Genomic DNA, 20,073 nt, shown 5'->3' on the forward strand with positions numbered 1-20,073 from the left:
TCACACACCATCCCTGGCTGAAGAATTGCTCACTTTTTGACACCCAGTCAATGCTCTGCCTCTTGTCTGCTGTCAGCCAGGCCTCACATCTCTGTATAGTTCTCCTGATAAGTTTTACACCTCTAGCTCAGCTTGCTGACTGTAGGTGGGAAGAAGACAAGACAGATGTGTCAGAGGGGGAGGGGGGGGGTGTGATTTCTGCAGAATCGTCTCTCCCCCCACCCCCATGCAGACTTTCCACCTGGTAGCAGACAACAGTGTACTGCAATTGCAATTTGAAAGTTTGTTTCTTACTACATTACAATTACCAACATAAGCATTATATACAGAGCCATGACAATGTTAAATTAGTTTGGATTTTCAAGGTCTACGTTTGAAAATTGTGGTGAAGTTAAGAGAGAATTGGTCACGCATATTACAATCTAATTGTACAATTCTACAGAAACCTAAAAGGTAGTGTGTGACTGGGAGCTCCAACTCTGATTCAGCAAGGACTTTTCAGACCTCTGCAGAGAGCCCACTGCTTCCACACAGGTCCTTCTCTGCAGCGTGCTGGGGGAGGGGATAAAATAGCTAGGTTCACCCTTGTTTCCCAATTCAGAAATGGGCCTTCTATGCCATGTCCTCCCCTCGAGTCTGCTAACCATCATCGCCTTTGTCCAATGAGCAGGGAATCACTGTCCAAAATAAATCATTTGGTAGGTAAAAAAAAGTGTATTAAAAAGGAAGGTCAGCATTTAAGTCAAAGCATTTCGAAGCAGTAAACCTTTGCTCCTTCCTCGGGAACAATATACAGCTATAATAAACTGCATCATGTTTTAGAATGAACGAGAAGGATATAAATACACTTCCACCGGAAATTGAATCTGTTAAAGTGGATGTAAACCTGATTCATGAAATTTGACCTGGGCTCATATATTTGTAGTGTTTACCTATCTCTCTTCAAAGCTCTGAGTCCCATGGCTTTCCCCTCCTCTGTTCTTCTGTTATCAGCATGATAACTTCTGACAAGTTCTCAACCAACTGGGATAAAACAAGGTTGAATTTTGTGCCGGGGTGAGTGCTATAAATAGATTGGCAGAGAGCTGGTCTATTTACAGCCCAGCTCTTCATGTTTCTGCATATGTGGAGAGGGGGTGTGTGCCTTTCCTCCAATCAGCTGTCTCACAGTGTATGGCCAAACTTCCCTCCCACAGGTGAATCAGGAAGAGAAAATTCTAACAGGACGGGCACTTTCTTAAAAGTATAGAAAGCTGAAGACAGCACAGATACAAGTAAAACTTGTGTAGGGAGATTTGTTTCATCTCTGTGTATCATCTGAGGCTGTTCACTTCACTGGGTATATGTGAGGGTTTACATCCACTTTAACTCAAGCATTGCTGGAGTCTAGTACTTTTAATACAGAAATAGATATCAAATTCACAACATATACAAACTAACCACTAATTAAAACTATCATATGTCAAACACAAGGCCTGCAGGCCAAATCTGGCATGCTAGCCCTGGTCATGTGGCCCTCTCACCCAGTTTTTTCTGAACTCTGCACTCTGTACGTAGCATACCCCTACATGGATGCACCATCTGTACCCCACCGGCTCTAAAACTAAAAACCGAGTGATCAAACCGCACCGATTGCTCAGTTCTCAGAGCTCCATGAGGAGAGAGCTGGAGACGGTCAGTCACCACTGTCTGCTCTGCCCCTCCCACACTCACTGGAGCGCTGGGCTGTGGAGGGGGCAGGTTTTCCGGGGGATCGCTGAGAGGCTGACCTGGGTGCCGGTCCAGGTATATGCATGGATCCCGACCATATGGTTGCAATCTTTCCCGAGCCTGGACCAACTTGAATGCTGAAAACGGGTCACAGAAGTGCCGAACGAACTGCACTCCTGTGATCCACAGGCAAAGTACAGACAAACGAGCTTTGGCTGTACTTCTTTAAATAATGTATTAGTCCTTATAGTGTTTAAATTAGAATGGGCTACTGTAATATGTTTTACTGAAGATAATCATGATTTTGAATAGAAAATCTAATAATCGGACAGTACAATATATCCCACAGCAATATTACAAGGTTTAAATAGACTGTAACATAAGTGATCTAATGAAATTTCCTGTATATTTTTCTACATATACATTCCCCAAATGGGAATTACTTCAATATAATCTTTGTCTACTGAAAGACTTTATTGCAATAGGCCAATACTTTCATTTAAACCATCTGGGTGAAGTGTACCAAGTCGGTGTACCCACAATTCTCCTATGTCACACAGCTTGATAAATCTATTGTGGTCTATAGATTCGGGAGTACATTGTATAGGTGTAATAGTAAAGTCAGTCACCTCTGAGATTGTGAAAAATGTCTACATAAGAAGTTGTTATATCTTTGGAAGGTGAGAGACCTACAGGAGTCTCAGAGTGTGTGCTTGCTAGCTCGACGGGGCTTTAATTTTCAATTTCCACATACACATATGAAAGGCTTGAGAACATTTTGTTTATCAGAAGAAGTGCAGTTCTGCGCTCCTCTGTCACAGCAGACAGTTGAGAGGTTTGGAACATTGACCTGTTTGGCACACAATAGCTGGCTAGATGGGTAAGTACCCAGGCATTCAGTGCAGGATGAGGAGTGCGTGGGAGGGAGGCCAGACAAGTGGACTGAAGTGAATACTTTGATTGCAGTTACATGAATGTGACCCACACACCCCCATATGAAGGGTAATATTCTATAGAACAGAAATACATTTTTAAACACACAGGGGATATTTAGATGGCCTTGGTGCTATTTAAAATGTTCTATGTGCACTTAAAATATATATCCATTAGCAAGAGAGAGCCCATTAATGGAAAATAGAAAAAAAAAAAAAAAACACCCCCGCAGTTTAACTATTTTAGTGAGGATTTTCAGTTTAAAGAACTCCACTGATCATCATTTGCACTTAAACAGACCACACAAATTAAAGCTGAGGAAACTAGAGCCAGGTATATCTATTCCAATGTGATGCTCAGCATGTGTTTGGGTGTGCACCAATGTGCAGTTAAAGTGGAACTTTGAGCAAAATTAAAAAATTGATATAGGTTACAGTTTTTTCCGAGTCCCCCTATATCATGTTTTATTCCTCGTTGATCCTGTTATTTTTCAATTTCCATTAAAGAGGAACTTCAGTCTGCCTAGTGTGGCGCATGCATAGCTGTGACCCACCGCCTCTGATCAGCCTTCAGGTTGGCGGAGCCCATTGGCACATCTACATCCGCACAGGTAGCTTACCGCGCACAGCCTGGGCAGTTTTCATACCTCCTTTGGTCAGTCTTTGCACTTACACAGAAAAACCCTTCAGGTTCACAGATACCCAAGCCTAGCAGCACAACTGCACATGTGCAGAGGGCAGGGAGCAATGCTCACCTCGTCGAGAACTGTGGAAGTGCTGCTTTGGAGCACAAATAAGGCCCCTTTTACCACGATTTTGCTGTGTTTCAAATGTGTTTTCCCTGCATTTCTGGTGCATTTTTAGGCCGCCTGCACCTGTGAAAAATGCTTTTTTAATTACTTTATGTCACATTGCACAAACCCATAGGTGTGAGGTACCTTTAAACACTTCACAAATAAACATGCGATTTAAAGCGGAGTTCCACCCAAATGTGGAACTTCGGGCTCTTTTGTTTCCTCCTCCCCTCCGGTGCCACATTTGGCACCTTTCAGGGGGGAGGGAGTAACGGATACCTGTTTTTGGCAGGTACCCTTCCCTATTCTGGGATACGGTGCCGCGGCGCCATCCCTCGGAAGTTTGGCCCCCTCCTCCGCCACCGAGCCAATAGGAATAAGCAGTGCACTTCGCGCATGCGCAGTAGGGACCCGCCCGTGAAGCCGCAAGGCTTCACTGCTGGGTTCCCTTACCGGCAATGACGGCGGCAGTACCCGACAGCCAATGGAAACATCGGCTGCGGTGCCGACATCTCTGGACTCCAGGACAGGTAAGTGTCCTAATATTAAAAGTCAGCAGCTACAGTATGTGTAGCTGCTAACTTTTAATTTTTGGAGGGGGTGGAGGGGGAGGCGGAACTCCGCTTTAAAAACGCACCAAAAACGTAATTCGTTGCTGTGTTTTTAGCATAATTTTCATTAATTTCAGTGGGAATCTGCATTTTTGGCATAAACCGCACCAAAGATGCTGCACGCAGGACTTTTCAACCATACCCACAGCGCTGTGGTTTAAAAAGTCCCATAGGATTTAAAGGGAAACATTTTGCTTGCAAGGTAAAAATGCAGGAAAAATGTATCAGTGTGAAGGGGCCCCAAGTCTGTTGAAGAAAAAAAAAAAAAACAAACAACATTGCATTTGTAGGAGAAGAAGGGGGAGGAGGTAGGTCAGCCCAACATGCCCTTTAGGGTGAAGATCCACTTTAACTGACAAAGCTGTGCAGTAAAAGTGGCAGACACAGAGCGGAGACACACCAATTATCACTGACAGGGGTGCTTACAATGATCACCTTTTATTTATGTAAAACCTTTATCTCAAAAGGAAAAAAAAATAATCTGTAACTGCTTTAACCACTTGCCGGCCAGCCGCCGTAGTTTTACAGCGGCAGGTTGGCTCTATTACGCAAAACGACGTACCTGTACGTCACTTTGTGTAACAGATAGTGGGGGGCACGCACACACGCCGGCTGGCCAGAGGGGGAGCCAATCAGTGGGTCCGGTGGACGCGATCGCTCCCCATGGAGACAGAACGGCGGTCCGCCGATGTAAACAAGGCAGACTGCTATTCTATCACAGAAGAACACAGGGATCCTGTGTTCCTCCAATTTAGGAACACAGGTCTCCGTTTTCATCCAGTGAGTCGATCCCCCACACAGTTAGAAAACAACCTCTAGGGACACGCCTAACCATTTGATCGCCCCTGGTGTTAACCCCTTCTCTGCCAGTGTCATTAGTACAGTAACAGTGCATATTTTTAGTATTGATTACTGTATTCGTGTCATTGGTCCCCTCAAAAGTGTTAGTTAGGTGTCCGATCTGTCCGCCGCAATGTTGTGGTCCCACTAGAAATCGCTGATCGCCGCCATTACCAGTAAAAAAATAAAAAAATTTAAATTACATAAATCTATCCCCTAGTTTGTAGACGTGATAACTTTTGCGCAAACCAATCAATATACACTTATAGGGATTTTTTTTTACCAAAAATATGTAGCAGAACATATATTGGCCTAAACTGATGAAAAAATTTTATTAGCAATGTTATATAGCAGAAAGTAAAAAATATGATTTTGTTTTTTCAGGATTGTCGCTATTTTTTGTTTATACCACAAAATAAAAACCACACAGGTGATCAAATACCACCAAAAGAAAGCTCTATTTGTGGGGGAAAAAAAAGACAAAAAATTTGGGTACAGCATCGCACGACCGCGCAATTGTCAGTTAAATTAACGCAGTGCCAAATCGCAAAATATGGCCTGGTCAATATAGGGGCAAATCCTTCCGCTCCTTAAGTGGTTAAAAACATGTTAGCTACAGTTTGGTTTTAACTTGTAAGTCACTTATGTAATGACGATCTAAAGATGGCCATACACTATATATTCTGATTGCACAATTTCATTAGCTTTAATAAAACGAAATAATATAGGGATAGACCAGAACAACCCTTTGTATATTGGTATCTAAATCAGATAGGTCCTCATACTACATGGTAGTTGGTGGACCTAAAGGAATTTTGTATAATCAGATTGTATAATGTATGGTCACCTTAAATCTACTAGTCCATCTAACACTACCTTCTTCACATGGAGACATTGTTCAAGGTTGGCTACACTGCTCTGTACATACAGGTAGAGTGTTGTCAACCTATGACAGGAAGGGGGAGATTTACTAAAACTGGAGGGTTTAGAATGTGGTGCAGGTCTGCATGTTAGCCAATCAGCTTCGAATGTCAGCTTTGACAACAAAACCCGGAAGGCGATTGTGATCTATGCTGAGCTGCACCAGATTTTGCACTCTCCAGTTTTAGTAAATCTCCCCCTGTGTGTTTTACTGGCTGTATCAGCAGCTGAAAATAAGGGGGAAAAGGCTAAACAAAAAGATAACTAATAGAGCCACCCCACCTATGGACTGGTAAGCTGCAATAGATACATTTACCTATAAATCTGATGAATAAATAGTAAATATGTAATTATATCCTATGAGAACGTGTGTACACAGGATGACATACAGTACAGACCAAAAGTTTGGACACACTTGCTCATTCAAAGAGTTTTCTTTATTTTCTCGACTATGAAAATTCTATAGTCACACTTCAAGAGGTAGTCACCTGAAATGGTTTTCACTTCACAGGTGTGCCCTGTCAGGTTTAATAAGTGTGATTTCTTGCCTTATAAATGGGGTTGGGACCATCAGTTGTGTCATGCAGAAGTCAGGTGGATACACAGCTGATAGTCCTACTGAATAGACTGTTAGAATTTGTATTATGGCAAGAAAAAAAGCAGCCAAGTACAGGAAAACGAGTGGCCATCATTACTTTAAGAAATGAAGGTCAATCAGTACGAAAAAATTGGGAAAACGTTGAAAGTGTCCCCAAGTGCAGTCACAAAAACCATCAAGCGCTACAAAGAAACTGGCTCACATGCGGACCGCCCCAGGAAAGGAAGACCAAGAGTCACCTCTGCTGCGGAGGATAGGTCCATCCAAGTCACCAGCCTCAGAAATCGCAGGTTAACAGCAGCTCAGATTAGAAACCAGGTCAATGGCACACAGAGTTCAAGCAGCAGACACATCTCTAGAACAACTGTTAAGAGGAGACTGTGTGAATCAGGCCTTCATGGTAGAATATCTGCTAGGAAACCACTGCTAAAGAAAGGCAACAAGCAGAAGAGACTTGTTTGGGCTAAAGAACACAAGGAATGGACATTAGACCAGTGGAAATCTGTGCTTTGGTCTGATGAGTCCAAATTTGAGATCTTTGGTTCCAACCACTGTGTCTTTGTGCGACACAGAAAAGGCGAACGGATGGACTCTACATGCCTGGTTCCCACCGTGAAGCATGGAGGAGGAGGAGTGATGGTGTGGGGGTGCTTTGCTGGTGACACTGTTGGGGATTTATTCAAAATTGAAGTCATACTGAACCAGCATGGCTACCACAGCATCTTGCAGCGGCATGCTATTCCATCCGGTTTGCGTTTAGTTGGACCATCATTTATTTTTCAACAGGACAATGACCCCAAACACACCTCCAGGTTGTGTAAGGGCTATTTGACCAAGAAGGAGAAAGATGGGGTTTTGCGCCAGATGACCTGGCCTCCACAGTCACCGGACCTGAACCCAATCCAGATGGTTTGGGGTGAGCTGGACCGCAGAGTGAAGGCAAAAGGGCCAACAAGTGCTAAGCATCTCTGGGAACTCCTTCAAGACTGTTGGAAGACCATTTCAGGTGACTACCTCTTGAAGCGTGACTACAATTTTCATAGTCATGAAAATAAAGAAAACTCTTTGAATGAGAAGGTGTGTCCAAACTTTTGGTCTGTACTGTATGTGCGCATACCATATAAATTACTGAAATTACTGCTATGATTAATAAGGTACAGCTTTTATAAGAACATTTTCAATTTTTTTTTCAATTTTTTACTTTAAGACAACTCATGGTAAGTACAGAAACCAATAAGAATATTTTCTGTTCTTCTGCCACAATAGTTTAGGGGGGTACCAAGAACCATAGCAGCCCAGGCAGCTAAGTAGAGTAGACATGGAAAGGGCCGTTACCATGAATCTTTTTTTTTTTTGGGGGTTGTTGCTTAATTTATACTTTTCTATGAGGCCCTTTCATTTCTAAACTCCTATAATGTGCAGATATATTTAACATGCAAGAAAAAAACACAAAATGATATTTTTAACAGCTTTATTTTCTTCTTAGTATCATATTCACAAAAACAGTATGTGTAGAAAGTCAGATATGAAAAAGACCAAAGAATAATTTTGGATTTCGTTGTGCACTTGTGAACATAAATACTAGACTGTATAGTTTTGCAAACTATTCTTCAGGACACCACAAGAGAGAGAGGATTTTGCAGAAACAAAGGGCCCATTACATTTGGACATTACTACAACCATCCCTGTGTCTATGACACACAGTTATCGTATATTACAATGCCATCCATGGCCAAGTCTTCTATTAACCAACTCTAAAGTCCAGTGGGTGCTCCATCTAGTAGAGCTTCCTGACCATATTCCTTACCCCGGAGGGACAGTAGACCCCATCCTAAGAATACTTTGTATCGTCTTCCGTCTGGTTGTTATGTTCGTTTAGTGTCCCCTGATCTGGGTGCTCCATTTTGCGTTCCTTCATACGTTTGTGGAGAATATAGTCGGTGGAACAGCTGATCTCCTCTCTGGAGTGACTCCAGCTCCTTGGCACTACAGCTTGGTGTGGGGGTTTCATAAGTATCATGGAAGGTTGTATAATCCACTTCATAAAAACCCTTTTCTAGGGTAAGGACTGGGTTGAAGCGGTGCCCCCACAAGACTTCTGTGCCCACATAGGAGCTACGGGCTTGGCAGGTCATTCCTAAAAAGATGGCAAAAAATAAGGGAAATGAGGTTGCATGAGACCCTTGGATGGCTGTTCAAGAACATAGCAAACTGCACAGCCTTCTGCTACACCAAACTGAAGCAAAGCCACAATCAACAACGAGAAGAACATCCACAGACAGCAGCTGGACAACACAAAAAAACACTGCATACATGTTTATGCTTCATCATTAAAAGGGGAATTCAATCCATATAGTCACAAAAGCTGAGATCACTTTTTCGGATCGAAGAAATGTGTAAGGATTATTCTTAGCTACTCTCTCTCTCTGTACACTGCTGGCTGCATATGAAGTGAGGTGTTGCTCTCTTTCTTCACACAGGCTGAATGTTAAGAATCCACTTTCTTCCTCCCGGGATACACACAAGCTGCATATTGATGTCCTCTATTGTATGGCAGACAGCTCATTGAGCGGTCTTTTCTCTCTCTTTGTATGCAGAGCATCTCACCTTTACCAACTCCAAGGCCCTGTTCACTAATACTGCAGTGACCTGTGTTTTATGGCACTGGAAGAATGCAGGATATCCGCAGGGACATATACAATACAATTGCTTTCTATATGTCCTATTCACACCACAATGCTGGTGTCATGTGCAGTACGGTGCACTGCATTAAGTGCTACATGTATGCATTTTAATGCAAATCAAATCTATTGAAGAAATAAAAAAAAAAAAAAAGCTGTTTATTATTTTGTCCCTCTCAAGGGCCCATAGCAATTTAACCTGCAAAAAAAAAACACATGCTTTAACCCTTTCACTGCCAGGTCCGTATGACAGTAGGGGGTTTTACACACATTCCCACCAGGATTGTGTGTAAATATGACAAGCAGACTCCTGCTTGTCAGATGGAAGTATTTGGGCAGCTGCACCTTTGTACGATTGCTTCCACAACACCACCCCCCCCCCCTCCGTCCCCTAGTAACGGCACCCCGTCAAACAGTGCCTTGAAAAAGTATTCATACCCCTTGAAATTTTTTGCACATTTGTCATGTTACAACCAAAAACGTAAATGTATTATCGGGACCTTATGTGATAGACCAACACAAAGTGACACATACTTGTGAATTGGAAGGAAAATGATAAATGGCTTTCAAATTTTTTTTACAAATAAATATCTGAAAAGTGTGGCCTGCATTTGTATTCACCCCCCGAGTTAATACTTTGTAGAACCACCTTTCACTGTAATTACAGCTGCAAGTCTTTTTGGGTATGTCTCTACCAGCTTGGCGCATCTAGAGATTGGACATTTTTGCCCATTCTTCTTTGCAAAATAGCTGAAGCTCTGTCAGATTGGATGAAGAGCATCTGTGAACAGCAATTTTCAAGTCTTGCCACGGATTCCCAAATGGATTTAGGTCTGGACTGACTGGGCCATTCTAACACATGAATATGCTTTGAGCTAAACCATTCCATTGTAGCTCTGGCTGTATGTTTAGGGTTATTGTCCTGCTGGAATTTGAACCTCTGCCCCAGTCTCAAGTCTTTTGCAGATTCTAACAGGTTTTCTTCTAAGATTGCCCTGTACTTGGCTCCATTTATCTTCCCATCAACTCTGACCAGCTTCCCTGTCCCTGCTGAAGAAAAGCATCCCCACAACATGATGCTGCCACCACCATGTTTCACGGTAAGGATGGTGTGTTCAGGGTGATGTGCAGTGTTAGTTTTCTGCCACACATAGTGTTTTGCTTTTAGGCCAAAACGTTAATTTTTGGTCTCATCTGACCAGAGCACCTTCTTCCACATGTTTGCTGTGTCCCCCACATGGCTTCTCGCACACTGAAAATATGACTTCTTATGGCTTTCTTTCAACAATGGCTTTCTTCTTGCCACTCTTCCATAAAGGCCAGATTTGTGGAGTGCACTACTAATAGTTGTCCTGTGGACAGATTCTCCCACTTCAGCTGTGGATCTCTGCAGCTACTCCAGAGTTACCATGGGCCTCTTTGCTGCTTCTCTGATTAATGCTCTCCTTGCCGGGCTTGTGAGTTTAGGTGGACAGCCATGTCTTAGTAGGTTTGCAGTTGTGCCATACTCTTTCCATTTTCGGATGATGGATTGAACAGTGCTCCGTGAGAGGTTCAAAGCTCGGGATATTTTTTTTATAACCTAACCCCTGCTTTAAGCTTCTCCACAACTTTATCCCTGACCTCTCTGGTGTGTTCCTTGGCCTTCATGATGCTGTTTGTTCACTAAGGTTCTCTAACAAACCTCTGAGGGCTTCACAGAACAGCTGTATGTATACTGAGATTAAATTACACACGGATGGACTCTATTTACTAATTAGGTGACTTCTGAAGGCAATCGGTTCCACTAGATTTTAGTTTGGGGTATCAGATCAAAGGGGCTAAATACAAATGCACACCACACTTTTCAGATATTTATTTGTAAACATTTTGAAAACTATTTGTCATTTTCCTTCAACTTCACAATTATGTGCCACTTTGTGTTGGTCTATCACATAAAATCCCAATAAAATACATTTATGTTTTTGGTCGTAACATGACAAAACGTGGAAAATTTCAAGAGGCATGAATACTTTTTCAAGGCACTGTATATCCCAGGCTCCACTTGTATAGCTGGTGCCGCCGGGTAGAGGGGAGAGAATAGAGGGAACTCAAGTCCGCTCTCCTCCCCTCCTTGTTGCTGACCGACCCGGAAAAGCAAGGTTTTTGATGTCACTTCGGGGTCAGCTTCTCAGTGTCCCTGACCAGCTTGGCCAGAAAAGAATGTATTGCAATGCGATCTGCATTGCATTACATTGAGTGGAGCTCACACCCTGGATGTCTCATTAAAGAGAACCTGTCACCAAAAAATCATCACATTGGTTTATATTATGTTGGTTTTAATAGTATAGAATTAAAGTTATACCCAAAACACATAGAATTCCCCCCCAAAAAAATTTTTTTGAGACCCCCCACTTCCACACAATTGCAAGACACATGTTACATATCACCACGCATCCGCGCATGCTGGAGTGAGAGCAATAATTCTAGCACTAGACCTCCTTTGGGACACTAAACTGATGACCTATAGGGAGCTTTTAACCACTTGCCGACCACCCCACGCAGATTTACTGAGGCAGGGTGGCTCGGCTGCGCATAATCACGTAGATCTACGTTAATATGTGCACGTGGTCTCGGCGGGGCGCGCGCGCCGCCGGAGTCGCACTCCCGCTGTGATTAGACACCATTACTAATAAAAATAAATAATATCTATCCCATAGTTTGTAAACGCTATAACTTTTGTGCAAACCAATTACTATACGCTTTTTGGGATTTTTTTTACCAAAAATATGTAGCAGAATACAAATTGGCCTAAACTGTTAAAAATATTTTTAATTTTTTTCATTGGGAATGTTTTATAGCAGAAAGTAAAAAATATATATATATTTTATTTCAAAACTGTCGCTCTTTTTTGTATACAGCACAAAAACTAGAAACCACAAAGGTGATCAAATATCACCAAAAGAAAGCTCTATTTGTGGGGAAAAAAAAGGACATCAATTTTATTTGGGTACAGCACCGCACGACCGCGCAATTGTCAGTTAAAATAATGCAGTGCCATTTCGCAAAAAATGGCCTAGTCATTAAAGGGGTAAAATCTTCCGGAGCGGAAGTGGTTTAAGTGTTGCCTATGGAAAATATAGGGTACTGAAGTATGTCGCCATTTCACGCACGCAAGTGGTTCTAAAATCAGAGCTTTATCTTAATGCATCCTCTACCCATCTTGACTTCTGAGAGACACTGCCACTCTGAGAGGCTCTTTTTATACCCAATCATGCTGCCAATTGACCTAATAAGTTGCAAATTGGTCCTCCAGCTGTTCCTTATATGTACACTTAACTTTTCGGGCCTCTTATTGCTACCTGTCCCAACTTTTTTGGAATGTGTAGCTCTCATGAAATGCAAAATGAGCCAATATTTGGCATGACATTTCAAAATGTCTCACTTTCAACATTTGATATGTTATCTACATTATATTTTGAATAAAATATAAGTTTATGAGATTTGTAAATTAGTCCATTCCTTTTTTACTTACAATTTGTACAGTGTCCCAACTTTTTTGGAATCGGGTTTGTACTTACCTGAGCCACATCTCGATCCAACAATGTTGCACAAGAGACTGAGCTGTTTGGGAATCTCCCTCCTGATTGCCCGCTGTCAAAGTCAGTGAGCCAATTAAAGAGGGAGGGGGCAGGGCCAAGCCACGACTCTGTGTGTGAATGGGCACATAGAGCAGCAGCTCGGCTCAGGTGCCATCATGGCAAGCTGCTTGCTGCGGGGGCAACCGGCAGGAGGGAGGGGCCAGGAGTTCCGGTGAGGGACCCGAGAAGAGGAGGATCTGGGCTTCTCTGTGCAAAACCACTGTACAGAGCAGGTAACTATAAGGCTACATTCACACCTGAGCGTAGCGTTTTCGCGTGTTTTTTTACCGCGATTTTCAGGCGTTTTTACAGGCGTTTTTTGTGCAGGCGTTTTTAGATTGAATAGAGACCAATGGAAAACGCCTGTAATCTGCCCAAAAAGAAGCTCATGTACTTTTTTGAGCGTTGGGCGTTTTGCTCACAGCGTCAAAACGCTCAGATGTGAACAGGGGCCATTGAAATGAATAGGATTTGTCTTGTTGGGCGTTTTGAGAGCTGATCCTAGAGCAGAAAAACTCCCCAAAAACGCCCCAAAACGCCTACATGTAAACGGAGCCTAACATGTTTGTTATTTTAAAACAAAAAAAAAGGCTTTAGTATCACTTTAAGGTTTGACATGTTGGCTATTTACTCGGTGCAACCTCATCTTTAAGATGAAATTTTGCATTTTCTAGACCTTTAAGTAATATCAATCATTTGACATAAAAAATTGTAACTACTACCATTTTAATTTCTATGGTGTCTGCTTTCAGAAAATATATAATGTTTGGGGGGGGGGGGGGGGGAGGGATCTATGTTATCTTCAGGCCTAAAATTTTTTAAGCATGTGTGCAAAAAGACACAAAAGCGGCTCTGGCAGCAAAAGGGTTAAAGCATGCGTCAACGCACATAAAAAGGCACGCAGTCAGAGGGCATTGCAAATCCATTTTTCAAGCAATTCCATGCATTTTAAGGCACGTTTATATATGAACAGGCCCTTGTGGAAGAGCTTTCTGTCTGCAATACACTGATCTCTCTCTTTACTATAAACTGCTGGTAATGGAGTTATTCTTTTTTACAAGTAAACAAGCCATACAAGGCTGCGGTCTCTCCCATCACATGATAAACGTCACGTTGGCGGTCCTTTGTCAGCTGAATATCTAAACTTCTGTGCATTACATCAATAGTTGCTTTGTATGTTCGTTTTTGTGGAACTAACTCTGTGAGTACAACAAAATGATCAAATCTGATAGAAATGTATTTTACACAGAAAAGGTGAATCTTGGCAGATACAAAAGACACAAAGTAATGAGATCTTTGTTCATCAATCCATCATTACATACACTGCTTGCATTAAAAAAATGATTTCAACAGTCCCTGCAAAACAGAGCTCAGACTAGGAGAGGGATAAACATCCCAATGAGACAGTCAGTTTATATAATTTCACCGTTTGTGTGTTCATTGTAGGCTTTACTTAACTGGGACAGGAAAAAAATGAGGTCTGCTCTGCCAGGCATGGCGGTGCTATGTGACAGAGCTGTGCAAAATCTTAGAAATGGACTGTTAGAAATACAAAGCCTTTGGCAAGTAAAACCTATATGTATTTTAGATGTGTATTTATCTATCTGCCTGGAGTTCAGCTTTAAAAATAATTAATGGTCATTTTTAGGTGCTCATGAGACACTAAAACTTTTTTTGTTTTGAATAACACATCCAATGATGGTATCCTGGGGATATTCTGGCATGAGAGACAAAAAGCAATGTATTAGTAACCCCCAGCACAAACTGCTCCACAAAGGGGATGGACACCAACATCATAGTCCCTTCTCATACTATACTCGGGAGATCACCATACACACACAACACAGCGGGTGAGTATGTCAGAGGACTGTTTGTTGGAATTAAACAGTCAGATCCATAATCAGAACCAGTGGCGGCCGGCCGATAGGGGGCGCCGCCCCCCCCCCCCAAAATAAAGAGGAGAAAGGAAGATTGAAAAAAAAAATGTGTCCATTTCCAGCCCACTAGGGGCGCCGGACCGTGTGGTGAGTATGGGGGGGGGGTTTGACCCCACGTGAGCCCAACAGAGGCGCCAATTGGCAGCCTTCTGGGGGTCATCGGGGCGCAGAGCAATGCGCCCCGACACTCCCCACTTTACTGGATTCCTGGCTGTGATTGGTCCAGACTCCAGCCTGGACTAATCACGGGAGGACATCCAGGGACGGTCCTGTGGTCACGTGACACGTGGGGGCAGTGTCCTTCCCACCCGCCCCGCCCACCGGCGCAGCCGCAGAGAGAGGAGAGCCGCATCACGGAGGAGTCGGATCTCGGAGGAGTCGGAATGCACTGGCATTCGGATCCGCCGCTCGCACGCACCGGTTGCAACGCCCGCAAGAGTCCTGTCTTGGAGTGACACTGACTGACCGTGACCGTCCGGAGGACCGGAACGGGAGGAGATCTCTGCATTGGGGAGTCGGTCAGTCGGGACATGTATCACTGCATTGGAAGCACGCACGCTGATCTCTGCATTGGGGACATGTACACTGGTCACTGTCTGCATTGGAAGCACGCACACTGAGCTCTGCATTGGGGACATGTACACTGGTCACTATCTGCATTGGAAGCACGCACGCTAATCTCTGCATTGGGGGCATGTACACTGGTCACTGTCTGCATTGGAAGCACGCACGCTGATCTCTGCATTGGGGACATGTACACTGGTCACTATCTGCATTGGAAGCACGCACGCTGATCTCTGCATTGGGGACACGTACACTGGTCACTGTCTGCATTGGAAGCACGCACGCTGATGTCTGCATTGGGGACATGTACACTGGTCACTGTCTGCATTGGAAGCACGCACGCTGATCTCTGCATTGGGGACATGTACACTGGTCACTGTCTGCATTGGAAGCATGCACACTGATCTCTGCATTGGGGACATGTACACTGGTCACTGTCTGCATTGGAAGCACGCACGCTGATCTCTGCATTGGGGACATGTACACTGGTCACTGTCTGCATTGGAAGCACGCCTGCTGATCTGTGCATTGGGGACATGTATCACTGCATTGGAGGCACGCACGCTGATCTCTGCATTGGGGACATGTATCACTGCATTGGAGGCACGCACGCTGATCTCTGCATTGGGGACATGTATACTGGTCACTGCATTGGGGGCATGTATACTGGTCACTGCATTGGGGGCATGTACGCTGATCTCTGCATTGGGGGCAATGAACTGGTCACAACATTGGGGGCACGCACGTACGCTGATCTCTGCATTGGGGGCGATGAACTGGTCACAACATTGGGGGCACGCACGCACGCTGATCTCTGCATTGGGGCCTGTACTGTGGGGTTTGGGCTAGGGGGTCTGTAATGTGGGATTAGTGCTAGGGGGTCTGTAATGTGGGATTAGTGCTAGGGGGTCTGTACTGTGGGGTTTGTGCTAGGGGGCCTGTGCTGTTGGGTTTGTGCTAGGGGGCCTGTGCTGTTGGATTAGTTCTAGGGGGTCTGTATTGTAGGGTTTGTGCTAGGGGGCCTGTACTGTGGGGTTTGTGCTAGGGGGCCTGTACTGTGGGGTTTTTTCCTAGGGGGTCTGTACTGTGGGGTTTGTGCTAGGGGGTCTGTACTGTGGGGTTTGTGCTAGGGGGCCAGTACTGTGGGATTAGTGCTAGGGGGTCTGTACTGTGGGGTTTGTGCTAGGGGGCCTGTACTGTGGGGTTTGTGCTAGGGGGCCTGTACTGTGGGATTAGTGCTAGGGGGTCTGTACTGTGGGATGTGTGCTAGGGGGTCTGTACTGTGGGGTTTGTGCTAGGGGGTCTGTACTGTGGGGTTTGTGCTAGGGGGTCTGTACTGTGGGGTTTGTGCTAGGGGTCTGTACTGTGGGGTTTTTGCTAGGGGGCCTGTACTGTGGGGTTTGTGCTTGAGGGGTTTGTGCTTTAGGGGTTTATGTGGGGTTTGTGCTTGAGGGGTTTGTGCTAGATGGTCTGTACTGTGGGGTTTGTGCCACTCTCAGTCAGTGTATCCCATAATAGGGTGTCTCTCACAGTATATCCCATAATAGGGCCCCTGCTCCCTATTATGGGATATACTAGTACTGATGGACCCCTTAATATGTGATATATTGGGAGAATTTGTTCACGCAAGCAAAATACAGGGGACAAAATGGGTGGAGTCTATAAGGGGTGGAGCTTCTGAGAAATGGGAGGGGTCAACATGGAAGGGCGGGGTCTTGCGCCCCCCCATCCTAAAACTTCACCAGCCGCCACTGATCAGAACCCTGCGTGTATACAGTATCTAGCTTCATAATGATGAGACGCGGTCTCCATGGGTTACTGCGCAATTTTTTTGTGCTGCACCTCAAGTTACTAGGAGATAAAATTATATAGATATATTAAAAAAAATAATTATATAGATATACAAGATTGTAAGCTCTAACAAGCAGGGCCCTACGTAAACTGTCGGCGCTATATAAATCTTATATAATATTAATAATAATATATATCCTATCTTCCTCAACATAGAAAAAATCAGCTCTATCACTCCAGCAGCACCAGCTACAAAGGGTTAAACCGTCTGGCTGCAGGCCCTGTGTAACTGAACAGCTTGTGTTATTTATTGCCCTGCTTAATGTCCCTTGAAACACAGAATAAAGTTAGTTTTAGTGCTAACCTAAGAGTCACAGGGGGCAAAGAATGATTTATAGGCTCCTGTGCCCAAACAACCTTAAATAAAGTCACTGCAAATATGTCCCTTATTTCACATGATCATTTGCTGCTTGGCTATCGTAGCTCGATCAGTAAATGGAAAAAACACAAAATGCACATAACATTCAAGGTGATGTAATTATCTGGAAACTAGAACACTAAAATTTCATTGAGCTGTGTGTCCAGCAGAATTTCATACAAAAGAGGCCTAATGGTACATATTGCTGTATGAGACAAGCAAGGAGACCAGTGAACCTAGAACTGTGATATTCAAGTCCAGATACACGTTTACCCCAATAACAGTCTGATTAAAAAGCCAATTCTGCTCTTTCATGCCTAAAATTGCAAGAAAAATAAAAATAAAAAACACCTCTACAATTCAATATTATCGCTGAGAAACACTTAATGAGATTTTGTAAAGGGTTGTGGGGGCCCTGTACCAGCAAGAGAAGAATTGAATTCCAGTATCCTAAATTTTGAAAGAAATCGATTCTTTATGGACCAAGTTAAATATCCATGTTTTTGTTGTTTCAAAAAAGTATACCCTAAATATTCACCTAGGACAGCGTTTCTCAAGTCAGGGGTGTGGTCATGAGTAACGATGTAAAATGTCCAGAAATTAGGAAGCCATGGAAAAATAAAAAAAACTTTTTCCCCAGTTTTTTTTCTGGCAAAAAATGTAATTTGGGGAAAAAATATCAGTGTGGAGTAGTTTTTTTTTTTTTTTTTTAAATTGAAAGTAATTCTTCTTAAACTGGGAAGGTGAAATGCAATGTATTATGCTAGAAATAAAAGTATGGCTTATTCAGTAAATAAAATAAACTTGCTTTTTAAAATTATATTTTTTTTATTACAAATGGAAAAACAATGGCTGTATATGTTAAGAAGTTTTCACCTACACACATGAACAGGTAACCACCCCCTTTCCCCTTATAATAATGTAAAAGGTTCCTGCCAATATGTATTTTCAGCTACTGACAATGATGATCCAAAGCATATACTGTGAGCTTGATGAATGTTCTCCTGATTTTCAGGTATCATTTTATCTATAAATGAAGGTATTGGGTATTTTTGTGAGGTCGGGGATTTCTAACACTTTCTTACTTGAAGATGCTGCTGGTGAAGAAGCACTTTGTGATGATCCAAAAGCAGCAGAAAGAGTGTTTCTGGAATGAGAACTCTGGAAGGAAAAGCTATTTGCACTTTCATTTTTTTACTCATAATTTAATTCAATAAAGTATTTTTAATCTATTTAGGGCACCTCTGGCATGCAAGTATTTGTTTTGTCATCCTTGTAGCATTTGGAAAAGAATATTTGCAAATTGCAGCTTTTCTCTCAGCAGAAATGGCACTGTAGAAATGTTTCAAAACTCTACATGTTGATATCACCATTTTACAGAGAGGAGGAAAAGAAAAATCTATTTACTGACTAGACTATAGGCAAACAATATGCTGTGATGGTGAAGAACAATATTAGGAATCATTTAAAGGTTACAAAAGATAAAGTAATTTGTCAGACAGATTTACCTTCTTACCTGTCAATTTGTCAATTAAGACCCAAGAGGTCAGAAACTACCATCTACTGTATCCCATCAATCACCCAACTGTAGGAGGTACAAGATGGAGCCCACAAGCATGCTAAACTGGAGCCCATCTACTGCAGTGCCCCTTAGTGATTCAGAGTAAAGATGGGCATAGGTTCACCAATATGTGAAAAGCTGTGTCTAAAAATTGTCAAAACTATTTCAGAATAATGTTCCCCAACATAAAATTGCAAAGACTTAAAATATTTCATCATCCACAATGCACAATACCATCAAGAGTACTGAACCTGGAGAAATCTGTGTGCAAGGGACAAGGCCCAAACGCAATATTGAATGCCTGTGATCTTCAAACCCTCAGAGGGCACTACATTAAAATTAGACATGATTCTGTGATGAACATCGCTGCATGGGCTCAGGAATACTTTACAAAAATCACTGTTTGTGAATACAGTTCACCATGTGATCAAAAAAACAAGGTAAAAAGGGTATAGCAATATCATGCAAAGAAGAAGCCATATCTGAACATGATCCAAAAACGCTGCTATTTTCTCTGGGCTAAAGCGAATTTAAAATGGTCTGTTGCAAAGTGGAAAACTGTTCTGTGGTCATATGAAACAAATTTTGGTATTCTATATCAGGCAAGATTGGCACAACCTTCCACTCTCAAAACCCCAGCAAATGGTTTCCTCAGCTCCCAAACGTTTACAGAGTTTTGGTAAAAGAAGAGGAGATGCTACACCATGGTAAACATTGCCCTGTCCCAACTTTTTTGAGATGTGTTGCTGCCGCCAATTACTTTTCACCTAAAATGGTACATTTTCTCAGTTTAAACATTTGATATGTTTTCTTTTTTCTATTGTGAATACCATTGTAAATTAGATTTGCAATCATATCATTCTGTTTTAAGTTTGATTTCACACAGCATCCCAACTTTTCTGGAATTGAGGTTGCAGAGCAAAGTGGAACATTAATAAAACTCATGAAAAAAAAAAATTCAGACAGTTTTTCTTTAATGCCAATTGCAATTTTGCAACTTTATTTTGCCAAAAGCATGCAATTGTGCTTTAGAGAAAATACAGTGGGGAAAATTATTTGATCCCCTGCAGATTTTGTAAATTTCCTTTACAAAGA

The 20,073-nt window shown here is 42.8% G+C and overlaps 1 protein-coding gene across 1 annotated transcript in view; it reads right to left on the bottom strand.

The window, feature by feature from the left end:
- Positions 1 to 8,072: 8,072 nt before the first annotated feature.
- The window catches only part of KCNJ5 (potassium inwardly rectifying channel subfamily J member 5), a 36,233-nt gene continuing 24,232 nt past the window's right edge, over positions 8,073 to 20,073 (bottom strand). Inside the window, exon 3 of the mRNA XM_082273548.1 lies at positions 8,073 to 8,543. Within this exon, the coding sequence (XP_082129674.1) occupies positions 8,272 to 8,543 (272 nt within the window). The 3' untranslated portion in view covers positions 8,073 to 8,271. The remainder of the gene's footprint in view (positions 8,544 to 20,073) is intronic.

This window comes from Pelophylax lessonae (assembly GCF_965119305.1).
Source record: "Pelophylax lessonae genome assembly, chromosome: 12".
In the NCBI taxonomy this organism is placed as follows: Eukaryota; Metazoa; Chordata; class Amphibia; order Anura; family Ranidae; genus Pelophylax; species Pelophylax lessonae.